The following is a 26,548-nucleotide window of genomic DNA, read 5'->3' on the forward strand; positions in this document are numbered from 1 at the left end:
GGCCAACTTGGTTCATGGATTCCATCTACAGAACTCTCTCTTTAATCTCTTGGTGGTTGGTTTCGAGGCCCAGTTCAATGCTTTCTAACTGAACTCAGTCCACTTTGTCATCCTTTTGTTGGAATATTTTGGCCCACTTTGTTTGTATGCTGGTCTCTCTGGGTGTTCAGCTCAGATTTCATTTTATTTTCTGCACTGTACATTTTGTGGTGTGACGTTGTCTATAGGTTAATAAATTAAATAGGCACACAGGCTTAAGGAACAAAACATTTAAAAAGCTATTCATGAAAGCCATAAACTCATGAAACACTCATATGTTCGGTTAGCACACTTATTATTGGGACATATACTTTTCTTTTTAAACTGATTATGCAAAATAATATTACTTAAATTTGAAATAGGAAAAGTTCATTTCTGAGGATTTGCTTAGTCAGATATTCACTGTATTCCTCTCACCTCAAGGGAAACTAGCCCAGACACATCCTCAGGAATTTTTGTGAGCTGATTAGTGGCTAAATTCAGTTCCACCATGCTGGTCCAAGTCCCAAAGTCCAAGGGGAGTGAGGTTAGCTGATTGTCCTGCAATTTAACAAATAAAAGATGTAGGTTTTGGCATGAAAAAACAGCAAGGTAGCCTGGAGATTAAATAAGATGAAGCATTTAGATAAATCAAAAATTTGATTGGTTCTTATATAAACCAATAGCAAAAACTTAGCTAAATGGCTGAATCTCTAAAATGCACTCCCAAAATGTAATGAACACTACCCAATCTAGACATGTGGAGCTGCATTTGTATTACCAATGTGATAGACTGAAATGGAAACAACATATTACAGAGGCAATAACTCATGAAATTTCAAAGGTCTCAGTAGTTAATTTTGACTTCTTACTCTTTTCAACATTATGTACCGTTAGCTAGGATGTGAACACTTAAGATATGAATAAAAAAAACACCACCACATCATGTAAAGAACCTAGCAACAATTCTGCAATCCTAAGAATACGGAGGGTATAAAGTAAACGAAAAAACCTTAATAATAAAAGGTCAAGTACCATTACAAAACAACTTAAACGTCAGACATTATTTCAGGATCTGGCCTAGGGCAGGCAGTTGGAACAGATATCAGCCAGCAGTGCTCACAGGCTCCATGTTTGCTGACACCGGGGTAGTTTTTGAAATAGCAAATACATCCAAATTGCTTATGTAGAAAAAAAACCTGGAATGAAGTTAGACACTCTCACTATTTAGAGTGCTAGTGATATGATTTGGTCTAGAGTGGACACTGTAAATTCTAAGAAATCAGGCTGTTCAAACAACTGGTACATGTGTGACATTAAAGACTGATTGGTACCTTTAAAGAAATATTTTTCTAACTTAAGGACCCATCTAGATTACAAAAAGGAAGATGTTGCCTCTTGTCTGACTTTTCTACATTGCCCTTACACCTGAAAAACTCTTTCCAAATAATGTGCCAGGCACTATCCTCTCACCATTCAAATCTTTCCCCAAGACTAATTTCTGTTGTGAGGTCAACAAAAATTCAGTCATCTAATAATAGAGGTATTGGAGGACAGTTAAACATAAGTTTTTACAATACAATAAAAATTTTAACCCCCTTGAAATGACTAAAATGTGCACCAGCCACTTTACTTTTATGTTGCGCCCTCTTCATCTGGTTCAGACTGGAAATAAAGCATAAATTTTTAACAGTGTAAGTAATTAACCATTAAAATAATTTACCAAGGGTTGTGGAGGATTCTCCATGAGTGACAATTTTTAAACCAAGATTGGGTGTTTTTCTAAAAGATCTGCTCTATAAATTATTTTGGGGAAGTTCTATGACCTGTGTTAAACATGAGCTCAGACTAGATAATCACAATGGTCCCTTCTGGCCTCAGCATCTACGAATCTATTTTTGTATTTCAGAAGGCAAGCTCTTCAGGGAAGAGACTATCTTACATAGCTTGAAAGTGTCTTGTACATTGTAGGTGCTGTCACAATTAGTAATAAATAATAATTGCTATCATTTATTGATAAATACATTTTCTAAAATTTAATTATATCAAGACATGGGAGGGGCGATTTGTCGAGTTTCAAAGATATACTGAAAATCTCTGAATGCGTATTCTGTTACATATTAAACTAAAGTCACTTCACTGTTACACTATCATCCCTCGTGGCTATTTTCTCCACCTTTAATCTGTCATCATATGCTTATATTGTGATCTTTAGGGGATGTAAACAGTCTCTTTAAAAATATACAGTATCTAACACAATGGGACATGAGTTCTTACTGTGGTCTCTAGGCTACCTCAACGCAAAAATAATAGTAATAACAAGGTCTTAATTTTAGATTTTGTAAATATAAGCTTAAAAAAGGCAATAGATATTTCTTTCCAGGATTCTGTTTTTAATTGAAATGAAATTGCTTTAAAACAAAATATTCTTCTGCAACATTTGCAATTCAACCATTCAGGTTCCTGAACATGCAAAGTACAACCAGCTTCACTGATTTTCATTGTCCAAATGTGAAGGCAATGTGAAAGAGCTAATACAATAAACAGTGAAAAATGAAATGGATCAGTTACACAGGTAAAGGATGTGTGTCTGTGATATCTGAGTAAGGTGACAAAGGGTCCCTTTCATAGGCTACAAGTTTATTCTTTGTATCATTAAATTTGTTACAGTTCAAAGAATCTGCTATGGATGTTACAAGCAGTGGAGCATTGCTGTGGCTCACCTTCATGTTCAGCTTACTTAACACTTTAGCTCTAGAGAAAATTCCAAACGGGATTTTGCTGATGCGGTTGTGTTCCATGTTGAGAGAGTAGATTGTGGAGAACTGTGATGGGCCACCCACTGGATATGACTGGAAGCAGTTCCTGGCCAATGTTAAGCTAGTCAGGTTCACAAGACTCGATAAAAGACCCTGGAAAGGGAGAGAGGGTAGGGGAGAACCACACACACAAACATTCAGGATCTAGTTTCAGTTGAGCTTTGCGTTTAGATTTATCTGAACATGTATTCTTTCACTGTATTGGGTCTCTTAAAAATAGCTTCCCCGAGCCCACGCAACAAGATAAGTGTTGCAATCAACTTCAGAAAAAATTCTCCCATCCATACAGTCTCATCCACAATCACTAGGAGAGAACTGTATTCCTCTCCTCCCACACATTTATGGTGCTAGTATATAAAAAGTACCAACATTTAAAAACACAGCTACTGCTTTTTTTGTAACCTTTTTCTACTTGTAAAAAAAAATAAAATAGTGGTTTTGAGCAACACTGATAGCACTGGCTAGAGCCACCCAGAGTGCAGACAGAGGTTGTCTGGAAAGCTCAGCGGAAAAAAAAATCACATCAGTCCTCACCAGCATTTCCAGTACTGGAGGAAATGCAACCAGTGCTGATGTGACAAATAGAATAGCTATTGTGTAGAGGAGAAGATGCAGCTAATGGTGCTGAATTGTCGTAAGTCATGCTCAAACTGGAAATCAGATATTTTTTTTAACAGTGAGCGTAACCAACCATTGGAACAATTTACCAAGCGTCGTGGTGGAGTTTCCATCCCTGGCAATTTTAAAATCAAGACTGGCTTTTCACTCCATGCACCTGAAGAAGTGGGTTTTTTACCCACGAAAGCTTATGCCCAAATAAATGTGTTGGTCTTTAAGGTGCCACTGGACTTCTCATTGTTTTTCTCTCTCAAAGATATCCTCTAGGCATGATTCTGGGGACGTTCTACAGCCTGTGTTATACAGGTGGTCAGATGAGATGATTCCAATGGTCCCTCCCGGCTGTGGAATCTATGAATATAGCAACTGTCCTTCAGAGAATCAGAGACCAAACTCATCCTCACTTTGATGCCACCCCAGTTGAAAATGGATGGAAATAGGTGTGAACCCAATACACTGCATTTCAATGAGGTTTTTTAAAAAAAAAAAAATACAAATCTGTATTAACTTAATAAAAGTCTATGCTATGAATTGACTTGACATCAAGAATCAATTTGCTTTACAGGTTCCTACAATTACTACTAAAGCTTCAGCCACTGATGTCTGGCAGGTCCTTATTTTAAAAGCATCTTGAAATTCAGATAATGTACATACTAACAGAAATAGCCCCCCCCCCCCCCCCAATGTTTAGGCACACTTGAAAAAACATTTTTCAGAAACCCTAAATTTTTTCTGATCTTAATCCTACCACAAAATAATCTAAGTTACTTCTGTGTGTCTTTTTGTGACAAACCAAGAAGAAAAAAAAAATCAAACAGACCTAAAATAAAACCATTAGAATTAACCAACTGGGTGCTAAGTTTTGTTATTCAAACCAACTGCTTTTAGTCTTGCTTCTTGAGAGTTTTGTGTGTGTGACTAATTAGATTGTAACGTCCTTTAGGCAGGTGTCATAAATATAAGGGGAAGGGTAAACACCTTTAAACCCCTCCTGGCCAGAGGAAAAACCCTTTCACCTGTAAAGGGTTAAGAAGCTAAGATAACCTCGCTGGCACCTGACCAAAATGACCAATGAGGAGACAAGATACTTTCAAAGATAGAGGTGGGGGAACAAAGGGTTCTCTCTGTCTGTGTGATGCTTTTGCCGGGACCAGAGCAGGAATGCAGGTCAGAACTCCTGTAAAAAGTCAGTAAGCCGTCTAGTTAGATATGCGTTAGATTCTGTTTTGTTTAATGACAGGTTTCAGAGTAGCAGCCGTGTTAGTCTGTATTCGCAAAAAGAAAAGGAGTACTTGTGGCATCTTAGAGACTAACAAATTTATTTGAGCATAAGCTTTCATGAGCTACAGCTCACTTCATCGGATGCATTCAGTGGAAAAGCATCCGATGAAGTGAGCTGTAGCTCACGAAAGCTTATGCTCAAATAAATTGGTTAGTCTCTTAAGGTGCCACAAGTACTCCTTTTCTTTTTGTTTTGTTTAAACGGCTGATAAAATAAGTTGTGCTGAATGGAATGTATATTCCTGTTTTTGTATCTTTTTGTAACTTAAGGTTTTGCCTAGAGGTATTCTCTTATGTTTTGAATCTGATTACCCTGTAAGGTATTTACCATCCTGATTTTACCGATGTGATTCTTTTACTTTTTCTTTAATTAAAATTCTCTTTTAAGAACCTGATTGCTGCTTCATTGTTCTTAAGATCCAAGGGTTTGGGTCTGTGTTCACCTATGCAGATCGGTAAGGATTTTTATCAAGCCTTCCCCAGGAAAGGGGGTGTAGTGCTTGAGGGGATTTTTTTTGGGGGGGGGGAGGGGGGAGATGTTTCCAAGTGGGCACTTCCCTTGTTCTTTGTGTAACACTTTGGTGGTGGCAGCTTTTAAACTAAGCTGGTAAGAATAAGATTAGGGGGTCTTTCATGCAGGTCCCCACATCTGTATCCTAGAGTGCAGAGTGGGGAAGGAACTTTGACAGCAGGAATCTCAGATTTGTACCTGTCAGTAAAGCACGCAGACACACTATTGGCACCATAGAAATAAATAAGGAATGCCAAATTAATGCTGAAATATCATCTTTCGCTCATTACTATGCCAAGCTTAATTCAGCCCTATTTGTTTAGGTATTGCAGGGATTAAAGATTCACGCATGATGTTACATACCAGAAATATTACAATATCTACAATCACAGACAGAATAGCAGCAATCTCTCAAAAATTTCAATCAACTTCAAATATCTTTACTTTTTCTGCGTTGCAGTTTTAATATTACAATTACAATAACATTTTTATAGCATTGTTGTTTCAGGAATGAAAGTTTTTTGGTTTTTAAATTAAGGGTCGCTTCACATTCATTATATAAATAAACCATCAAATTGTAACTTGCTTTGCTTCATGTCATGGCTCAACAAATTTGCGGGTATTTGAACACAAGAAAAAAAGTCTTATCTCAGAAAAGTCAGTGCAGCAATTTTTTTCCTAACCGTAAACAACAGAACTTTAAGTTGTAGAGATATCAGTCGTATTAAAATCTCATTGTTATTTAGCACAATCTTTTAAGAGGAAATCCTGCCTTTAGTGATTTTATTATTTAGTTGGCATTTTTGGTTCTGTACTTTGCTACAGTACTTTGGGGTTCCTAACACCTTATGGTTTCAAACTGACCTTGGAATTCGCAAAGGCTGTTTTTCAAGTCTGGGACTATACATAAATGTTGTTGATAATATGTACATTATCTAGTGTATATAATTTTTCTAACAGCTCACAAGTAACTAACAATTAAAATGTCTTGGAGGGGAAGATGTAGAGCTTAGTTACACACAATCTAAAGAAAAACAATGCACTCAACATTTATGAAAGCTGTGGGACTGCTGCCTTTCCCAACATATCCTTTTAAGATACAATATTTATTAGGCATTGCATCACGAGCTCTGGCTCATTTTGTATTTCAGCAATTTCTTTGCAAATGGATTTTCTTTCTATTGCAGCCAAGAATGCTTAATTTTCAATGGATTACACTACTACATTAATATTTGAGCTGCTTCTTTGTCACAACATATAACTCATTGTTAGACTAACACATTTAGGTAAAATAGCACTATTTGTTAAGGGAGAGTTTTTGATTAGGAGTCAACTTACTTTAGGATAAGCAATCAGTTCTCCAGTCAATTGCTTCTCTATGTGTAATCACATTGCAGTTACTTTCATAACATGCTTGGGTGGGGTGGTTCATCTTTGCTCTTAAAAGCAGCTGAGCAACTTTCTCTCAACAGCATTTTCTTAAAGCACAAGCCTACCGCAATATTTAATTCTCTTTTGTTTCCAGTCAGTTGTTGCTGAATTTAATAATTCATACACAGAAAAGCAATTATTGTACTTGGGTGCTTTCAATGGTCCTCTAATTTACGTTCACATCTTTTCCCCCTGTATACATGTTCTCTCTTTTCTCATTAGGTAGATTTTAATGATATGATATTTGCAATATAATTTTAGATGTCGTTCTTCGTAGAACAGGTTAGGTAGACTGAACAAAATAGTATTAATGTTTGGATCACTAACTGAAACAGAGCAGAATAAACTCTGTGCGTTTTATCATGAAGCCTAAAACTCACCAGTTCTACAGAGTTGAGGAGGGTGGAATGTCCTGTGACTTGGCTGAGGCAGGAGGGAACAGCATAGGACTAGCAGGTGCAATAGCCGAGGCAGGGAGCAAGAGAGCTGGTCCCTACACAATCCTAACCACCACAGGATTCTGCAGACTGTTACCTTTTGTAGCTAGTGGGTGGTGAGCCACCCAACTGAAGGATGCACTGCACTGGGAGCGAAACATTGCTGTAAACTGCAAAGTCCTACATTATATTATGATGGAAATGTTAACATTAAGCAGCAATGACAAACATAGGGGCTTTTTGTCCACCTGTTTATCAAAACAGAACAGTGCTGCTTCAGTTGGAAGTGGACAGAGATCCCTCTTAGTTTTCGGTCTCCCTTCCCCCTGAGCAACTGCAACAGGAATCTCACGTCTGTCTAAAATGATAGGCCCCTGGCTTCCTTGTTTAATTGTGTCATAAAAACATTTAGAAAATGGATAAAATGAGTTAGTGTCTTGTTGCCTGATGATTCATCAATTGAATTACTGTCTAACTGGTTAGATATACATGTCAATGTGGCAACACTGGTGGATTTATAGATCTCCAATGTTTTTTATATATATACACATACATACACACACACACACACACACACACACAGGTTAAAGTGAGGCTCATTCCTTAAAGCTTTTGATGTAAAAATCAATCTGCAATATTTTGATGTGCTCACAAAACGAAAAAAATCTTTACATTTCCCCCAAAGTGAACACCTTGTGCCTCTCACCTCTGGTAAAGTGGAAATGTTGTTGTTCTCCAAATTCAGTTCATCAAGTTCACTACATTTTGCTAAAGACTTGGGGATTGCTGACAGTCTATTGTACCTTAGGCCAAGACGACTTAGACTGGACAAATTTCCTACAAATGCAAAACAAAGTGTTGTTAATATACGTCAGTTAGGGGTTAGGGCACAGGACAGAGTAAGGAGTCTTGTTCGATTTCTGATTCTTCCACTGTGTGTGCTTAGTCAAGAAACAACCTCTCTGAGGCTCAAGTTTCCCATCTGTAAAATGGAATTACCGCTCCCTTCACAGGGACACTGAAAGTATTAGCTGATGTTCACAAATTACTGTATTTTCAGATCCTTAGATGAAATATGCAATAAAAGCATAATAATACATATGGTTTTCTAAAAGTTTCACAACAGAGAGAGACAGTGAGCAATCAATAAGTCAATTTTGTAGATGTTCCACCATTCTGGTCTTTTCACCAGGAAGTTCAGCTTTTACCTGAAATTTTCCAGTTTTTCCCAAAATAACTCATCAAAAGTTACAGTATTTTTACTATATGCAGTGTTGTTGTAGTCATTTTACTACATTATTATTACAAACCATTACAGTGGTACACAAAACATGATTAGATGTAATGAGATGAAGTTAAGTCAAAGGAAAAGGAGGCTGAATATTAGGGAAAGTATAACCAACAGAGAGATCTGTTAGCTGGGGAATAGCTTCCCCAAGGAACATGGTGAAAGCCCCATTGCCTTGAAGTTCTGAAACCAGACTGGACAAAGTGTATTATAAGAAATCGTCAAGTGGATAGACTGAATGATCTAATAGGTCTTTCCCATCTGTAATCTCTGATTCAGCCCAGTTTCTATAGAGACTTTCTGATGAGTCTCTTAATAAGGCAGGAGACACTGAGTGCAGTAGAAATATCTGCCCTGCAGATATTGGGCTGAAGTCCCAAAGAACCAGAAGGCACATCTGTACTGGATATCTGTGGCATTTTGCCCAAGAGCATGGGAAAGTGTTTAATTAATTGCAGATGAAGACAAAGCAAAAATTAGGGAAATGAAAGGAACAGTGGCTGAGCTGGTGGCACGTGTTTATAATTACTACTATTATAACTAAAATTTTTAACTACATGCAAAGTTTGTATGTCCTAACTTCATTTATAATATAGGAAACATCTCATTTTGCCCATATTCACAAAGATCTTCAGGGTGAAACAGTCTAGGGATGAGTCAAAACATTCTAACAGCATTTCTCAGAAATGAAATAACTTTTAACAATCTGTTCTATAAATGAACAACAGGCAAACATCACACAAAATCCATCACTTGTTCTTTGCTCTCCGACACGCTTCTGGAGATAGATTTTGAATTCTGAGTGGTGTCATCAGGCACTATGGAGGAGAATGCAATATGAAGTAGAGTAAAGGATATACATTGCCGACTGCTGTTTAGCAATACAAATGTGGGCTATGCCAATGACAAGATTGAAAACACAAAGTGTACTATGTCTAATCACACCAGCAATTTGGGAAAAAGGGAACCTCAAAGCAGCTGCTGTCAGAGGGTCAGAATTATACAGTATTTTCCAGAAAATAAGGTACATTGGAAAATCATTTTTAAATTATCAAAAGTATAAATACCACCTTGCAAACCATCTCTAAATCTGATCTTTGTTTCTACCCCTTTCCGTTAATTTCTCTCCTCCTAATGAAAGACACTTACTAGTGGCTTCAATACATCATACACTAGTACTGACCCTGCAGTGCGCAATCTGCCTACTGCATCAGCACACACAGCTCTCCCGAGCCCAACAATTTGGTTGCTAGTCCAGGAGCAGTTAAGTGTCAGACCTTAAGTGGTTCTCATAGCACTTGCACCAGTCTGCTAAAGCTTTTCTTTAATCCAAGCAGGTTGATAACAGATCTTAAACATCACATTTTTATTACTATCTTCCCCCCTCCCCCTTTCATTTCCATTCCAAAAATTAATTCAGCAGCAGATCGCATGAATGGCTGGAGTTATGGGGCTTGACTTTCAGAGAGGAGCATGCAGAGCTCCCATTAACTAAAACTGCAGTTGTGGGTGCTCAGAACCTCTGAAAATAAGGTCCTAATGCTTTGCACACCTATTTTAGCATTTTTATCATGCTCATCGAGACAGTCACTAAACTCATACTAGAATTGAAGTGGGATTGTGGGTGGAGAAGCATAATGGTCATCAGAATGAATATTAAGGTCCACAGAAATTGCATTACTGGATAAGACTAGTGATCCTGCTATTCCAGTATCCTGTCTCTATCTGTGACAAGTACCACATGGTTCAGAAGAAGGTTCAAGAAATCCCAATTATGGAGCAACTTGTCCACAAGAGAAATTTCTTCCTAACTCCCCTCAATTAGTGTTAGACTTGTTTTGGGAGTATGAGGGTTTATATCCCTTCTAAAGATGAAAATGGGGAGTAAGACTGCAGACAGGCTAACCATCTGACGTTATCACTAACAACAGGTAAACCAAAAACAGCATGTGTCCACTTGATTTATTTGGCATGAGTATGTAAAACGAACAGCAACTACAGAATGACTAGGTTCACGTTCAGTTGTATTTTTGTCATTAGATCCATACTTCAACAATTCTTCTAGGCATAACCCTGCAGATGTGCAGGCAGAATGTCTCAAAGGAGAGCAGCATTAGGTATTTATGAGCATGTCAGTTTGGCATCAAACTGAAGAGAAGTATTAGAGAGGAAAAGCAGCAAGCTATCAATAAACAAGTAAAGATACCTCCAACTCCTCTCTACGGCAAATGTCTTTCAAAAATATTTATACTCACAATTTTGTGATTCTTTGATACAACTTTTGTTAAGCATGATTTGCAAGCAATGTTAAGCCTCAACTTATTGTTCTTCTAATGGAAGACGCCGATCCTAACAAAACCTCTGCAAAATTATTTTTCTTAACTTTCTTCATGCAAAATCCAGATTGCCTTGAAGAAATCAGATTTTAGACATCCACCTTTGTACCAGTTATTTCAGTTCTATTTTACTAAATGCAAATTTGGTCAATATTAGAGCCTTTCGTTGCTCTTAGCAGGCTCCGCTCCTTTTCAGGAGGACATACCTTTCATGGGGTCCTAGTTTTGCAGCAGCTGAAGCACAGAATTCCCAATCGCTTCATTAGGGTGGCCAGAAAACCAGGTACTACATGCTTCACAAAGATGTGGCTATTTCATTTATACAAAACTGAATTTAAAAACTGCTTGGGAGAACACAGAAAAAATTCCACAGATTATTTAAATTCAATGTATGTTACTATAAACAGAAATCTAAATAGGTTATTATAAAATAAATTCTCTGTTAAGGACATTTTCAGATGCCTGGGGGGGAACAAAAGATTGACTGCTGCTGTCCGCCAGTTGCTATGAGGGAAGGTCCGAAAAGAACGAAGAAATGCACACATGCAGAAAGATTACTGATCTGCAGAAAGACCATTTAAGGTGGTTTTTCAGTTTCTCCTACATGATCAGTTTCTGTTTGAGAGAGGAGGAACAATCCCTCTTCTACTCTTTCAAAATTTGAAGAAACATTGTCTAGCAGTCTCAACACAGAACTAGGAACTCCTGAATTTACTTCCAGCTCTACTACTGACTCTAAGGGACTGAGCAAGGTCCCTCTTTACTGCAGCTTCACCATACTTCCCTCTCCCCTACCTTCAGTTATTTTAAGCCCCTTGAGACTCTTCAGCGAAGAGCACTACAGAAGTGTAAAGCAGCACAACAAAATGGGTAACGATTACTCTGCACTATGTAACTTAATTCATTATAGGTTAGTTTGCAATCCATCTGGAATTTTTTTTTAATGTAATGGAAGCACTCAGACCAACAAAATAAAATATGTTCACTGGAACAAGTGACTTTCATATAATTACATTAAAATACAAAGCTTTTTACGTTTATAAAACCTATGCATTAAAAAGTCTTTCCATTATAGTTCTCTCCCCTTTTAAGATTTATTGGTTATCAAAGGATTTAAAGCCTTTAGCAGTCTGCAGTAGGTAATTGCAACAATACATCATAGAGAACACTGAAATCTATTAAACAAAATTGTTAAGGGGGCACATTTCAAATTCTGCAATTTTATAGACATTTTGCAGCAAATTTTGATATCACACTCTCTCTAAGTAGTTGTGTTAGAATGTATATTTGCATTATTATGTATTGTTACATTGTCCTGGTTCACTCATAGATCATTTTCTACTGACTGTTTATTGCTATCACATGTACGAAAGGGCAACTGATGCCATCTTTAACATAACAGGGAACTTGTGGGAACAGGTTAAGTCAAACTGCAAGGCATTCTTCAGATGACAAAAAAATGTAGTATGCCTAATATGAGATGTAGACTTAATTCAGGGAACAAAATGTGAGGTTGCAGCATGGCAGAATAGGAACACAGGTTCAGTCAATATAAGATGCTACAACTGAATACAAGACCTAAAGCAGACAAGACCTAAGTGTTTCTAAAAAGTTGAGAAATGGTGTTTAGTCACCTTCTAGCAGAGGTTGGGTAGTCTTATAGGCAACCACCAATCCACTGGATCATGGCGAAGTGTAAAGGGTTTAGTCAAGTGTCTGATAAATAGTCTAGAGGTAGTCTAACACATATGCAGGCTATAGTACTGTGTTTAAACATGGTTAAGATGTTCCTAATCAAGGTTAGGCACACAGTGTGGTATAGAAGCTGCCTAAAGCTTACTTACTCTGTAGATATCAAACTTTAGTCTCTGCAGATGTCAATCAAGCACCATCCACAATCACTAAATGTTACTTCAAGGAATACAGCAAAAGAATACTCTTCCCCATATTTTTAAGACAATGATATAGACCACATAATCTTAATTTTGAAATAAGGAAGGAAGAGGGCAAACAAATGAACGGGTCACCAGTTTATAACTTTCATTAATGACTGTTACCTTTCAAGTGTGTGCACATGCAGTGGATATTAACAAGCTGCTCACAAATAATTAAGCACCCCAAAACTGGACTTCACATTTTATGTTTCATTTTTACAATATTGGCAAGCGTAAAACATTGGCTCACACTTCTGGAATGTTTTCTCAGCTACGAAAACTAGACTTGATTTGTGGTTCAATCACTCAGGCTTTGAACATAGAATCATAGGTCTGGAAGGGATTGGAGACGTCGAACGAGTGCAGTCCCCTGCACTCATGGTAGGACTAAGTATTAACTAGACCATCCCTGACAGGTGTTTGTCTAACCTGGTCTTAAAAATCTCCAATGATGGAGATTCCACAACCCCCCTGGGAAATTTATTCCCGTGCTTAACCACCCCGACAGTTATGAAGTTTTTCCTAATGCCAACCTAAACCTCCCTTGCTGCAAGGCATCAGCATGTATGCAGCCATATCAGACTTGCTTTTCTTCATTCTGTCTTGTTCCTTCAGATCTTTCTTACTTTGCCTGATGCCTCCTCCTTGCATGAATCAAATCATCTATTATTAGTTTTGTTTCTTCATACCATACAAAAATACTTTTTAAAATGCTGAGTCACAGCTTATATTCCTATATCCATAAATATCATCTGATGGTACCTACCACTGACTAAAAAAATTCTATCCCCAACCTACCATGATGAATGAGTGACCAACACGAATAATATGGGAAATAAAGAACATTAAAAACATATACACACAAAGCAAATGAAATCCAGAGTTAGTAAACCACAGTTAAGACATCAGAATCAATCTGATTTATACAAAACAACAGTATGTAAGTATTCACTCTATTTAATTTGTTTGCATTGGGGGATTCCTTTTAGATAAAATATGGAAAGTTTAATTTTTCCATTTCAGAGCTGTGGGTGATGGATCCAATAACAAAATGCTTTAGAATATATATTACGGTATTCTGCAGCAAATTGTAAAACACAAGCCAGGACTTCTTCCTCTTAGCATTTTAAATGAATTAATAATCATTAAAGTTTAGTAAAACTAAGTATTTCAATTTTGTTTCTCTGTATTTTTACTTGGTATCCACCCATCCCTCTTATTTAATCAAGGTGCAACGGCGAATGTTAGAGGTAAAATCTGAAGTTAAAACTTTAACACCCTAAAGTAGCTTCCAGCAGAATTTCAACTGTCTCACATGCCAATGCCTCTTCCCAAAATATTTGGTCCCATGTGAGTTGCCATTTTAGCATTGGGCTCAAATACAGTGGAGTTGGGCATGGTGTCTAATTTCAGAACCTCTCTCTTTTTACTCCTGGACCATCATTCAGAAATCACACCAGTATCAGAAAATGGAAAATGTGTCCAGCAATGTACCTTTTAATGCTATTAATTAAAGAATCATTTTGGAGCTCCCACTACTCCACTTACAACTCACTATTCTTTTCCTAGTAAAATGCCTGTTGCTCTAAATATTCATAAATATAAGACATATCTGACTATGATCAAGCTAAACAAATTTTAGCAGAACATGTACAAAACTGCAGAATGATGGAAGTAGGTAAGAAAGCTTGTAGATATAGAAAAAGAATTTAAAATGATTTCTTACCTGAATTCTAATGTTACCTGCTGAATTTCTCCCTCAGATAACTTTTTTACCTTTTTTAAAAATAAGAAAACTATTAAATTTACATTTAGGGATGAAACTATTTAAGTTTGCTGAAGAGAAATTATAATTGTAATGTGGTATTGAGTGAACAATTTAAAAAAAAACTTGTAGTCCGAAGGCCAATTAATTTAAACACTTTACTTCCCTCTGCCTCAAAGGTCTGCTAAATTGTTCTTTACCTCATTTTATGTCTCTTTTGGATGCTTCCCCCAAGTTAACATTAGCTGTACTTCAAGTTGGCATAAGGCACTTCATAACTAAAAGTAGATAAACTGTATATTTCCCAAATATGTCTTCAGCACAAAACATTGGCTCGTTAAAAAAAATCACATTGTATCATAATTGTTTTCATTTTGACTCTAGACTGTCTCTCTCTTTTGCTTTATGGTACTTGGAAAATGCTAGGCTATTGCACAAAGCATATTTTTCTTACAGGAAGTGATCTACATGTAAAGTAATTTACTATTTTCAATCAACAGCAAATACTGATATGACTGCATTAAGCCAGTATCTGTAGAACAAGACATTAGGTCACTTCCTGGTAACTAATATCTAAATTGCCATTTGTTACAGTACAAAAGTGCACTTGGAAGAAAGCGTTACTTGAAACAAAAACGATACACTTATACACAGTGACTAAACTGGCTTTGCTGCCCTTTTTAATCTTGGATGTTGCGTAGTTCCTTCCCTACCATTCCCTTCACTCTCCATTACAATTATGCGCTTTCGCTAGCAACTCTTTGTACAGTACTATTAATTTGTGAGGAAACATTCCTTTAGAGTTTTCTGTTTTTATTAGAAATCTTACAGCACACCCAGAAAGCTGTCTGCGGTAAGACAAGGCTCAGCTAGCTAACCAAGCAGTAAATGCTTCTTACCCAAGAAACACCCAGCAAGTGAACACAAAACTTGACAAATCTTTCCTCTTATAAACAAAATAGGATTCCATTAAAAGATGTTTCCGGGGGGAGTCGGGGGAAAGAGAGAGGCTGAGCAAACTAGAAAGGCAAAATAAATTGTTACAACAGATTGATTTTAAATTAGATATTTATGATTAACAGATGTCTTTGGCTAGGTTTTTTGCACTGACTAAATCAGTGAAACAGTGCTTAGACATCAAACATGTTGGAACCTGGCAGTGTGTAGATGTTGCAAGAAACTCTCACCACACCCAGCCACCAGGTAAGTGTCACAGCGGAAAAATAAAGGGGGTTGGGGGGGGGGGGGAGGACTAAGAAAAAGAGGAGAGATTAAAAAGTTGGAAAGAAAATTCTCCAGCCTAGAAAAACAAACATCTGAAATAAAGCAAGCCAGACTTTGGATTCCAAGCCATAGGAGATTCACCGCATCTATCTCCATGCTAAAACTCTCTCACTGAACTATTCTAACCACAAAACAAGCTATAATCTAAAAATCAAGCCACAACTTGCTTTAATGTTGTACCAAAACTGTCATGACTAAGAAATAAAGCCACTGTTGCTGAACTGGCTAAGACTGCCTCTTTTGTACTATGCATAAATGTAGGTCGATCACTATCAATCAGTGGAGTTTCCTTCCCCCTTCCTCCCCCTCCTCCCCCACCCCCCAACCAGGACTTAATCGACTTATTCTGAACTTTATTTTATACAGCAACAAATAATGCATTCTGAATGACAGATTCATCCTCGATCAGTAATACTTATATATGACTTTCTGATAATGGCTGATAGAGATTTTTTTTTCCATTGGTGCAAAAATATAATCAGACTAAAATCAACGACAGTTAGCACAGTGCAATGCTATCTTCCACTAGTCAGCATCTGACTTGGCAGACTGTAGAGCTGCAAAGCACTGATGTTCTGTAGAGATACGCACCATGCAGGTACAGCTATATATTTAGAGAAAGACCACAAGTAACTTTAAAAGGCTATAAAAATGCCTTTAAAAGCCAAAAATATGCCACTGGGAAACTTAAACTATCAAGAAAATGTACAGAAAAGCTATCTTTGGCAGATGAGGAGTTGATTCATTGACAGCAACATACTAAAGATGACTATCACTTTTTCAGTAAACCTCACGCCTACAAGAGGCCCAAGCTACTTCAACTGCATTGCCAGTAATTTCCCACTCCTGTTAACTTATAAACTGATTATCTAAAAGTTGTGTGACTCTTTCATATCCTCTTAAGACTATCTTCTGTAAGCATGGTCTTTCCATTTAGCCTATTCTAAAGTAAGTAATGATTGCCTTTCAACAGATCTTTCAATATAGTGTAATCAATATTTTGCATAGAAATTAACACTAATGGCCTAGAACAGTTACGTGGCAAGGGAAGGTGTTCACGTATAACACATAAGTATTAGCCCATTTAATTGGAGACATTTCTTTCCATAGTTCTCTAGGTGGTAAGCTGCTACTAACCCTTACAAATAGTTTCCATCAAGCTGCTACGGTAGAAAGAAATTTATCTTAAATATAACTTGACTCAGAAACCTTTTAACAGTCTTTATACTGACTAAATCAAAGGCTAAAAAAAGAATGAATACATTCTTTTACTTTAATTCTTTCTAAAGAATGAACCACATACTTAAGTCTAGAGAATCACAAATACATTAGAAGTACTAAATGACAAGTTTCTATTAGGGTGATATGAAGAAAGGAACTTTAAGATATCCAAGCTCATTTTCTGGAATTTATATGTCAGTTAAAATTTCTAGAAATTTTGTGTAGAAATCTTTGAGGCATATTTGATGTCAATTAGAAGAGCATTTATTGGTAGAAAGTGCAAAAATAAAACAACAAGATAAAGGTAGTCTATTAGGCGCGCGCACACAAAAAAAAGTTAAAATCAAACAGTAGCAACTAGAAAAGGAGTACTTGTGGCACCTTAGATACTAACCAATTTATTTGAGCATAAGCTTTCATGAGCTACAGCTCACTTCATCGGATGCATCCAATGAAGTGAGCTGTAGCTCACGAAAGCTTATGCTCAAATAAATTGGTTAGTATCTAAGGTGCCACAAGTACTCCTTTTCTTTTTGCAAATACAGACTAACACGGCTGTTACTCTGAAACCTGACAGTAGCAACTGTTTACTGGCCACATACTTAAGGAACAGAGGTGTAGCTACAAAGAAGAGCAACGGAAAGGGGGAAAAAACACCACTATTTTTCCTGAAACATTCATATATTTTTTTTAAAAAGAAACGGACAGAGCCCTCTCCCACAAAAAAGTCCACCAAACAGGAAAATGATAAATATAATAGCTTTGAGAAACACCAGAAAACATTGCTGGTAAAAAGATATAACCCGTAGTAGTGGAGAAATAATACTTTGGCTTACAGAACATGTTTCATTATCTTAAAGTGTTTTACATAGGCAAATATATTTTTTTTTCCTTTTACAAAGGGGGAAAAGTTAGGCACAGAGCACTTATGTGACTTTCCCAAGGTCACATCCAGTCAGTAGCAGAGCCAGGAACAGAATCCAGGTTTCCTGACTCCTATGTGTTTCCACTACAAAAGAGCAGGTCTATGGGAAAAATACTAGGAATTCATAGAAACCATAAGTTAGAGAGCATATTAAGTGCTTATCTACAAAAGAAAGTTGAACCAGTTTAACTTAGGGTGTGATTTTAAAGCAATTTAGTTAAACTACTTCAAAAGGCTTCATGTACACTTACTTTGGTTTATCTTAAATCAATTTCAAATCAATTTAATAAACTGAAGAACTGCTCTTACTCTGAAACAAGTGTTTATATAGGGATTTGCAGTGTTTTAAAAAACAACTTATGTTGAACAAGTGCACCTTTCTCATGTAGACAAGGCCTAGGCATCTTAGGGCATCTTAACAATCTGTCAAGGTATCTTAACAATCCTCTGGTAATGCAGACTTGTTTCATGCAGTACATTTTCTAGTGCTCTATCTAGCCTAGTTTCACATGTTTTAGGATACGAGGTTTCTACCCTCTCGCTTGGAGATTATGCCTATAATTCTCACTGTCAGGAACTTTTCCTAATTTTCCTGTCTGAGACCCTGATCCTCCAAAGCATTTAGGCATTTGCTTAACTTTATGGACTGATTTAAACAGGATTACTAATGTGTTTAAATTTAAATACCTGCCTATGTGTTTGGTGGATTGAGGCCTTAATTTAATCTGATGCTCTAATTTAGCTGAGATTGCAAGGCCACATACTCAAGGCATTTCTCTGTTTGTAACTCGGTAACTTTTTAATACTGCATCTGATCAATTCCAAAATTTCAGGGAACATTCTAGGTATCAATGACCAGAACCCTACTGATTTTGGGAAAACTCAGAAACTGAAAAGGGAAAAATGGAGACACATGGACCCCTGGCCATCTGTTTAGTACTGCCACACCCTCAAGCACCTCTGCAATGGCCTACAGATCAAACAATTGGTGGATAGAACACATTAATGCCTTCCAGCATAACAATACTCTTATCTTAGGGCATGGCTACACTTGCAGATGTAGAGCGCTTTGAGTTAAACCAGCCTTCGGAGAGCGCAGTAGGGAAAGCACTGCAGTCTGTCCACACTGACAGCTTCAAGCGCACTGGCGTGGCCACATTTGCGGCACTTGCAGCAGCGTTGGGAGTGGTGCATTATGGACAGCTATCCCAGCATGCAAGTAACTGAAACGTGCTTTTCAAATGGGGGAGTGGGGTGGAGTGTGACAAGGAGCGTGTTGTGTGTATGTGGGGGAAAGAGGGTGGGTTTTTGGGGGGCTGAAAGCATGTCAGCATGTTGTCTTGTAAGTTCAGCAGACCCTCCTGCCCCTCCCCGCCCCGCCTCTCTCACACACAGCATTCCACACTAATGGTTGTTTTGTCTCAGAGCAGATAAGCAGCCAGCTGTCTGAAACGGAGCTTTCAAAGGGCATATCCGCATTCCTGCAGCAATTCAAAAACAATGACAAGAGTGGCCACTTGACTTAAGGGGATTATGGGACATTTCCGGAGGCTGATCAGAGCACAGTAATGCAACACCTCGTTCACACCGACACCCAGGCGTTTAAACCAAGGTGCAGCAAGCGTTAATCTTCTCACTGAGGTGGAGTACCAGGAGCGTTCTAGCTGTGGAGTCAGAGCACTCTATGTGCCTTGCCAGCGTGGACGGGTAGCGAGCTAGGGCGCCTGGGGCTGGTTTAATGTGCTCTAACTCGCAAGTGTAGCCAAGCCCTGAGATCTGCCCAGATTCCCAATAGAGTTTAACATGTTGACAGCCTAAGACTGTCTACACTGCAGTTGTGGTGTTAACTTTTGTCGGTCAGGGATGGTTTTATTTTGCCAGCAGGAGAGCGCGCTCTTGCTAGCAAAGAGTGGCTACACTGCGTACCTTATAGCAGCATGGTTGTAGAGGCACAGCTGCGCCGCTGTAAGGTACACAGCATAGACACAGCCTAAGTGACTTCTCTCCCAGCAAGAAAGAAAACAAACAACAGTTCTGGAGGGAGTGCACACAGTCCCTGGCATTGAGGGGAAGGGAGGCTGGTATGGAGGGACTACACAGAACCCTTAGCATGGGGGGGAAGTGGAAGACAGAACTCCTGCCAGGGGGCAAGGGTGCACATGGAGCCCCATCATGATGGGGGAGGGAGGGTGTCGGATACAGAGCCCCAGGCATGAGGGGGTGGGGAAAGTTGCAAGGAATCTCTGAAACAGAGGGGAATGGGATGGTGATACATAGGGAGCTTGGTGTATGGGTGGAGATGAAGGAATACAAGGACCCCCTGGTTTGCCAAATGAGCTCAGTCTACAGAAGCCACGAAGTATGTGACTCTCTAGTTCTACCTCTTGTACCATCCTAGTTCCTGTCGTTTTCTTCGTGTTTACAACCTTCAGATATTTGTAAATGTGTGTACCCTTAGTTTCTTTAGTTAACCAGGATACCTATATTTGCTATTTTTAATCATTGAAATAAATCAATCCTTGCAGCCCCTGAAACGTTTTTGCTGCCTCTCTCTAAATGCCCTCCAATTCTAAATCACTTTGGCAGCACTTCTTTTTTTTTTTTTTAAACTCTAGCCCTTAACCATTTTGAAGACTCGAGGTTTGACCTTTCCAAAATCCTAATTACCTCCCTAATGTAGACTGACGATTTACAAAATCTGATGGACATGAACAAAGATAGTGCAGTACACCTGTAGCCTGAAGTTAGGACAATTCTATTTTGGTAGTGATGCTGCCAATCTTGACAAAGGAGTTAAAGTTAGAGCTATGCTTACAAATTGTGCAATCGGATGCAAATTCCAGCTGGAAAGAGGTCTCCCAGTTTTTAAACATAAAATTAACTGGAGAAGATGAAATTCAGCAACAGTGGGTATTTCATCCATATAAACTCAATTCAGGTAGAGCTCTCTGGGTAAAAAGGCCCAATATCTTCACGGTCAACAATCTGCTGCTAAAAAATAGTTGGTGTCTATCTAAATGGTTCTTCACTCTTCTGCCCCCTCATCCATTTCTTTCCCCATCATATATATAAAAATAATAATGAAACGTTCTATTAACATTAGATGTTGCCTAAGTGGTGCAGTTTTGTCTTTTATTTAAGCTGAAAGAGCTTACAACCATGATGGGCTGTGTTTTTTAAACAATTTGTTTTATTCCACCATCTGTTCAACATAGATTTAATTAAATAAGAAAAGTCCTCACCTATGCAGTCCTATATGAGTTTCTGAAGCCAACTAGGGAAGAACCAGTTTATTTTGGTACTCTTATTCCCAATCCCAACATGAAAACCTGTATTTTACTGAGAGTGATAGTAAGTTTGGGAACTTGGAAGTGGATTTTCAAATTATATTTTTAAAAAGTAGAAAATTCAAAGAATAAATTAGTACTTGAAACTGATTCTGTAAGTCTTTCCTATTTTTCTCTACTCAAAGCAAACACTGAAATACAACCCAGCTGTTTATCCTTAAACTAATAATTTTTAGCACTTATATAGCACCATTCATCTACAAATAGATTTATTAACATGAACTACTCGCTACTCAACTTCACTATGTGGTGGATAAGCAAACAGTATTCCTATTTTATAAATGGGAAATCTAAGACAGAGGTTAAGTGACTTGCCCCAGACCACAGAAAATGGTGGTGTCAGAGCCAGGTTTAGAACCCAGGAGTTTCTTGTTCTCAGCCTCATGTTTAGGCCACACTTCTCAGGGTACATTCCCACTTAAAATGCTATAGCAACACAGCTGTAGTGTAGACACTACTTACACCAATGTGAGAACCTCAAGAGGTGGTAGCTAGGTCAATGGAAGAATTCTTTTGTTGACCTAGCGAGGTCAAGAAGGGGACTTAGTTTGGCTTAACTCCGTCTCTCAGGGGTGTGGATTTTTCACACCCCTGAGCGACATAGCTGGATTGACCTATTTTTCAAGTGTAGCCCACCCCTTACAGTAGTTAGGATTAACAGCGCCTGGGTTTGAGAGAGTTTACATTTTTAGAAAGCGTATATCCCTTTGGGATCTTGATAGTGAAAATGCCCACAACAAAATTCCTATCCCTTCTATAGTTATGGGCCATGTTTTATTCTTAGATTTTATATTCTTATTGTTCAGTGACTTGAACATTTGGAAAGCTGTGATTTCTCTCCCCAACCCCACCTTCACATACCTATGGTTTCTGGTAGGTCCAAGAGCTCATTGTGCTGCAAGTCAAGGTTGGTGATTTGTGTGCAATTTCCAATCTCCTTTGGAAGATGTTCAAGCTGATTGTGCGCTACATCCAGAGTTATGAGGTTACACAACTCGCCTGTGAACACACCAAAAAACACAGACTTTTTAATGTCTAGTTCCACCAAATAAAACTACAACACGGAAGTAAAAATAAATGGTCAGATATACACATCTATGGTTTTAAAACAAAGTAGTGTGTACCTTAAAATTATGGCTGCAAAATATTTCTTACGTACCAGGATCACAATCTAGTACAGTCAGATTCAAAACCTCATCAGTATTCTTTGAAAGCATAAAGTGTAGATTCCAGATATCCGAATGAACCCCAGTGTATTAAAAAAGACCATGCTAGCTATCGCTGTTTTGTACTGTAAGCTCAGGAATAACATGCGAAGTATAACAGCTTGGTTATTCTTCTCATTATTCATCCTTTTCAGCTTAATCGAAGCTAGGAACATCATGGAGGTAAGCAGTTTGCACTGAATTTTGAAAAATTCATTACAGTAAATTACATATAGAGAAACCACCACCTAGAATTACTTTCAGGCTGCAAAGAACGAACAGCTTGTGAAACATCAAAACAGAACCAGTTATTTTGCTGACAAGCTGGAAAACCAAGAAAACTACTGCTGATTGAGACTTTAAAATGGCCAGTTTGTTAAGTTAAACAGTAAACCTATTCCTACAGAATAATGTATTTTAAATACTCAATAATACCTAAAAATGTAAGGAAGGTTGAAATAAAATCTTATTAAGTCTTAAAGAAAAAGGGCCTGGATTCTCTTCTGATTTATATCTGTTTTACACCAGCAAAACTTCACACCTGATTTACCCTGATGTATGGGAGGTAAGAACCAAGCACGAATCTCTGCAAGGATAAAGTTTCATTGACTTCAGTGTCAGCAACAAAAGAGCAAATATAATACGGGTTTTTTTGTATGTTTTGATTTCAGTTGAGCTGAAATTAACACTGCAGATTTTAATAGCTTTAACTTCTATTCACTGGATAAGTGACAATTTTTGGAACAGCAGTGAATCGATGTTGCAGAAAGAAAGCCTATTTTAGGAATATACCCTCCAGTGCTATTTTATTCACCTCCATCCCTCTAGGGCCTTCTTGCAGACCTCAAGGACTAGCTTGGGGTAAGCTCTGATGCCATGAATTATGCTACACAGACTAGTAGGCCATGGATTACATTGTAAGAATGAATGGTAAATTTCATTACAAATTCTAAATACTTAAGAATTTTGTTTACTTAACCTCTTCAGATGATAGTATGGTACTTTTCTGAGGTAAAAAAAATTTACACCCATTTACCAAAAGGCTTGCAAAGTTAAACACAGGTGGTCTATTCAGTTTTATTATTCTGATTTTCTCAGCTTATAACACTCTTATGCTCTGCAAAGATCTACACAGCTCAGTGGTACATAGTACAAATAGTATTTTGTCACCAAATCCCACACTATACTGTCTAGGTTCACTCCACTTCCCCAAAATACTCTCATATCAAGTATAAAAGTATTGCTTATGATATCCCACTGGATATCCATTTAAGCATGTATTATAAGCAACGAGCATTGCAATGGAAGCAATCAAGAGAGGAGTGAACCCAACAATACATGAGCAATTAGCAGCACTCCCACAATACACAGAAGAGAATGAAAGAGCAAAGAGGGTAGGCAACAATAATGTCCTACAGTGCCCCAAGATTTTGGGAGTCTGTGCTCCTACTAGACTATTGGGACATACAATTCCTCTTTTTATGATGAAATATAAAGGGGAGGAAGAGAACACTTTAACCTGTTTTTATACCACATTGCATGGGTTATTAAAGGTAATTTTGAGAATCTTGGCAGCATTTTAGGGCACTAGTTCTCAATTTATGATCAGCAAAGCTTAGGTTCGGAACAACATTCAAGTTCTGTGAGACAGAACAGTAAAGTTATAACCAATGACAAAGTCAAGTTTATGCTGTGGCACAATTCCATTTCATCATATTTAATTCTCATCCTCCATGGCCATTTGTGGGAGGGAAGGGTCAGTATATCTGCTGAAGTTGGAGGAGCACTTTGACTTGGGGAGCAACATTCTCTCCACTTCATTCCTTGCACCTACAGAGAGAATTTTGGCAACAGACACACATGGTTGCGACAACACATACAGACAGTTCATTTTGTTTGGACACGGCTGCCTTGGATGCTATGAATATTTGGATTTTGAGTCTTGGGAGAAAATTAAGTATCAGTACCTATCTAGCATTCTGACTCTATTCCAGATAGTTATAGATGAAGATCATGCTGCTTTTGCTTGTGTGGGATTAAAGACAGGTTTTATTTTAGACAAACTGTTGTACAAAAAATGACATGTGCAACAGAGCTTTATTTCAAGTAAGTAAACTAAATCCTAAAACTGAGTGAAGGCTGTTGCCCTATATAAATTAGATTTTAGAAAAGGAAGTGGATGACATCATGACGTTTAGTGACTTGAAGAAAAGAATTTCAAGAGACACAGTATAGTAAACACAGTATAATGACCACTGTTAGACCTTCATTTCCACATAGCATATAGACCATGTGGTGAGAAGCTGTCAAACCATGTGATGGTCCAAAATAAAGTGCAACATTTTATAACCTTTTTTTGGGGGAAGGGGTTGCAGAGACGTGAAATATTTTTAATCTTTGTTTCATTCATACTCATTGGTCCACACGGACATACAACTCAGCAGAAAGAGCCTGATGAAAAAATTCTCACATTGGAGATGCTTTCCTTACCGATATGAAAAAAACACACTTAAAGTGATTCTGGCAGCTAATATAACCAAAGATATTGGTAGAGTTCCACTGTCCAAGATCAATAAACTGGGTGGATTGAATACACATCTACTGACGATAACAGAGAACACCGAGATGCTATAAGAAATCAACTGAGTAAGTTAACAACCATAAGTGGGCATGTTCCACTAGATGATCATGATGGTCCCTTCTGACCTTAAATTCTATGAGTCTATTTGAATCATTTGCTTTGTGGACACAGATGCTCTCCAACAGCAGTTCTCTTGAAAGGAGAGCCAGAATGAACAAATGGAGTCAACCGTTGTTATGACAAAGAGCTATCTGTAAGAACAAACATTTCTCTGGCCCAAATATGTTGCCATCTGCCCAGAGTAGTTCTGATAACAGAAAACGTAAAGGGATTTGTGTCATTAGTGAAAAATCTATCACAGTAACAATATCTCACTGCATTCTTCACAAAGAATTTCTCATAGCCTCAACTGTGCCCAGTGAACTAAGTTGTGAAGATGATAAACTTCATCAGAATATAACTGAATTCTTGGATCTTTGCCTTGCCAAGGAGATAACTGTGAGCAGAGCATTAAAGCATACAGAAGATGGCTCTCTCTCAAAGAAAGATTCCTGTAGGAACTACAAGAAGAAACTTTGGTGAGCTAAGAACTCAATGATATTCAGACTAGAAGAATCAACTTTTTTGGCTCTCATGATTTCTGGTGTGCTAAATTGGATTACTTTTTGAAATGTTGGTATCTGAATCAAACACAAACATGGGAGTTACAAACGTTCCAGATCTGATGATTAGAGAATGAAATGAGCCTTATGGAGACAATATTTTAATGCATGGAAAATTGTAATGTTCCCATTACTTTTTGAGGAAGATCCAGAATCACCTCCACACCTGAAGAATATTTTGGACACTAGAAGTTATCAAGAGATGCAAATGATTGTTTTAGGAAGAAAACCTACTCATACACGAATAATCCAAATTGAAGTAAACTTACTCTTTCAGCTACATCTAGCGGCTAAGATAAAACACAAACAACAAATTAAATAGAGTATAAAGTGACCTGCGAGACAAGTTCTGTCTGGTCTCATGGAAAGGTCATCTCAAAAAGAAGGGCAGGATTAGTAAAATAATTGAGCAAGTGCCATTATTTGGGGCGGGAGGGGATATTCTCCCTCACTGTAGCTGACAAAAGAAGCCATGAAGTACAATAATATTTGTCACCAAAGCAGACAAAATTGTGTGCATCAGCCCTCTTGACAGAGAAAACCAGTAAATGGGAGCAATTTTCATATAAAATGCATTATGGAGAGACTAAAATTTCTCCATAATTAAAATCTCTCTTATAAGGTTAATTTTCAATTCCACAATAGCTTCAAAAATTTTAAAAATGCCCACTTTCTGCAAACTCTTAGAAGGTAAACTTAGTAGATTGTTCATATAAATGTGCAGAGAAATAAAGTAGTTACTTTGAAAGATGCCCAAGTGCCTTCTTTTTAAACATGTCCGTAAAGTGTAAAGAGCAGCAAACACCTCACCATCATCTTCTCACGCACAGTATGTGTTATGCAAGCAGCATGACACAATCACACATAAATGCTGATTGACAATCA

The 26,548-nt window shown here is 37.8% G+C and overlaps 1 protein-coding gene across 4 annotated transcripts in view; it reads right to left on the reverse strand.

The window, feature by feature from the left end:
- The window catches only part of SHOC2 (SHOC2 leucine rich repeat scaffold protein), a 96,439-nt gene that overhangs the window by 12,866 nt on the left and 57,025 nt on the right, over positions 1–26,548 (reverse strand). For all 4 annotated transcript variants that reach the window (XM_074959358.1, XM_074959357.1, XM_074959360.1 and 1 more), the window contains 4 exons: positions 22,077–22,214; positions 7,822–7,952; positions 2,742–2,930; positions 457–579 (listed from right to left, as the gene is read on the reverse strand). In XM_074959358.1, coding sequence (XP_074815459.1) covers positions 457–579; positions 2,742–2,930; positions 7,822–7,952; positions 22,077–22,214 — 581 coding nt within the window. The remainder of the gene's footprint in view (positions 1–456; positions 580–2,741; positions 2,931–7,821; positions 7,953–22,076; positions 22,215–26,548) is intronic.

This window comes from Natator depressus, chromosome 7 (genome assembly GCF_965152275.1).
Source record: "Natator depressus isolate rNatDep1 chromosome 7, rNatDep2.hap1, whole genome shotgun sequence".
Classification (NCBI taxonomy): domain Eukaryota; kingdom Metazoa; phylum Chordata; order Testudines; family Cheloniidae; genus Natator; species Natator depressus.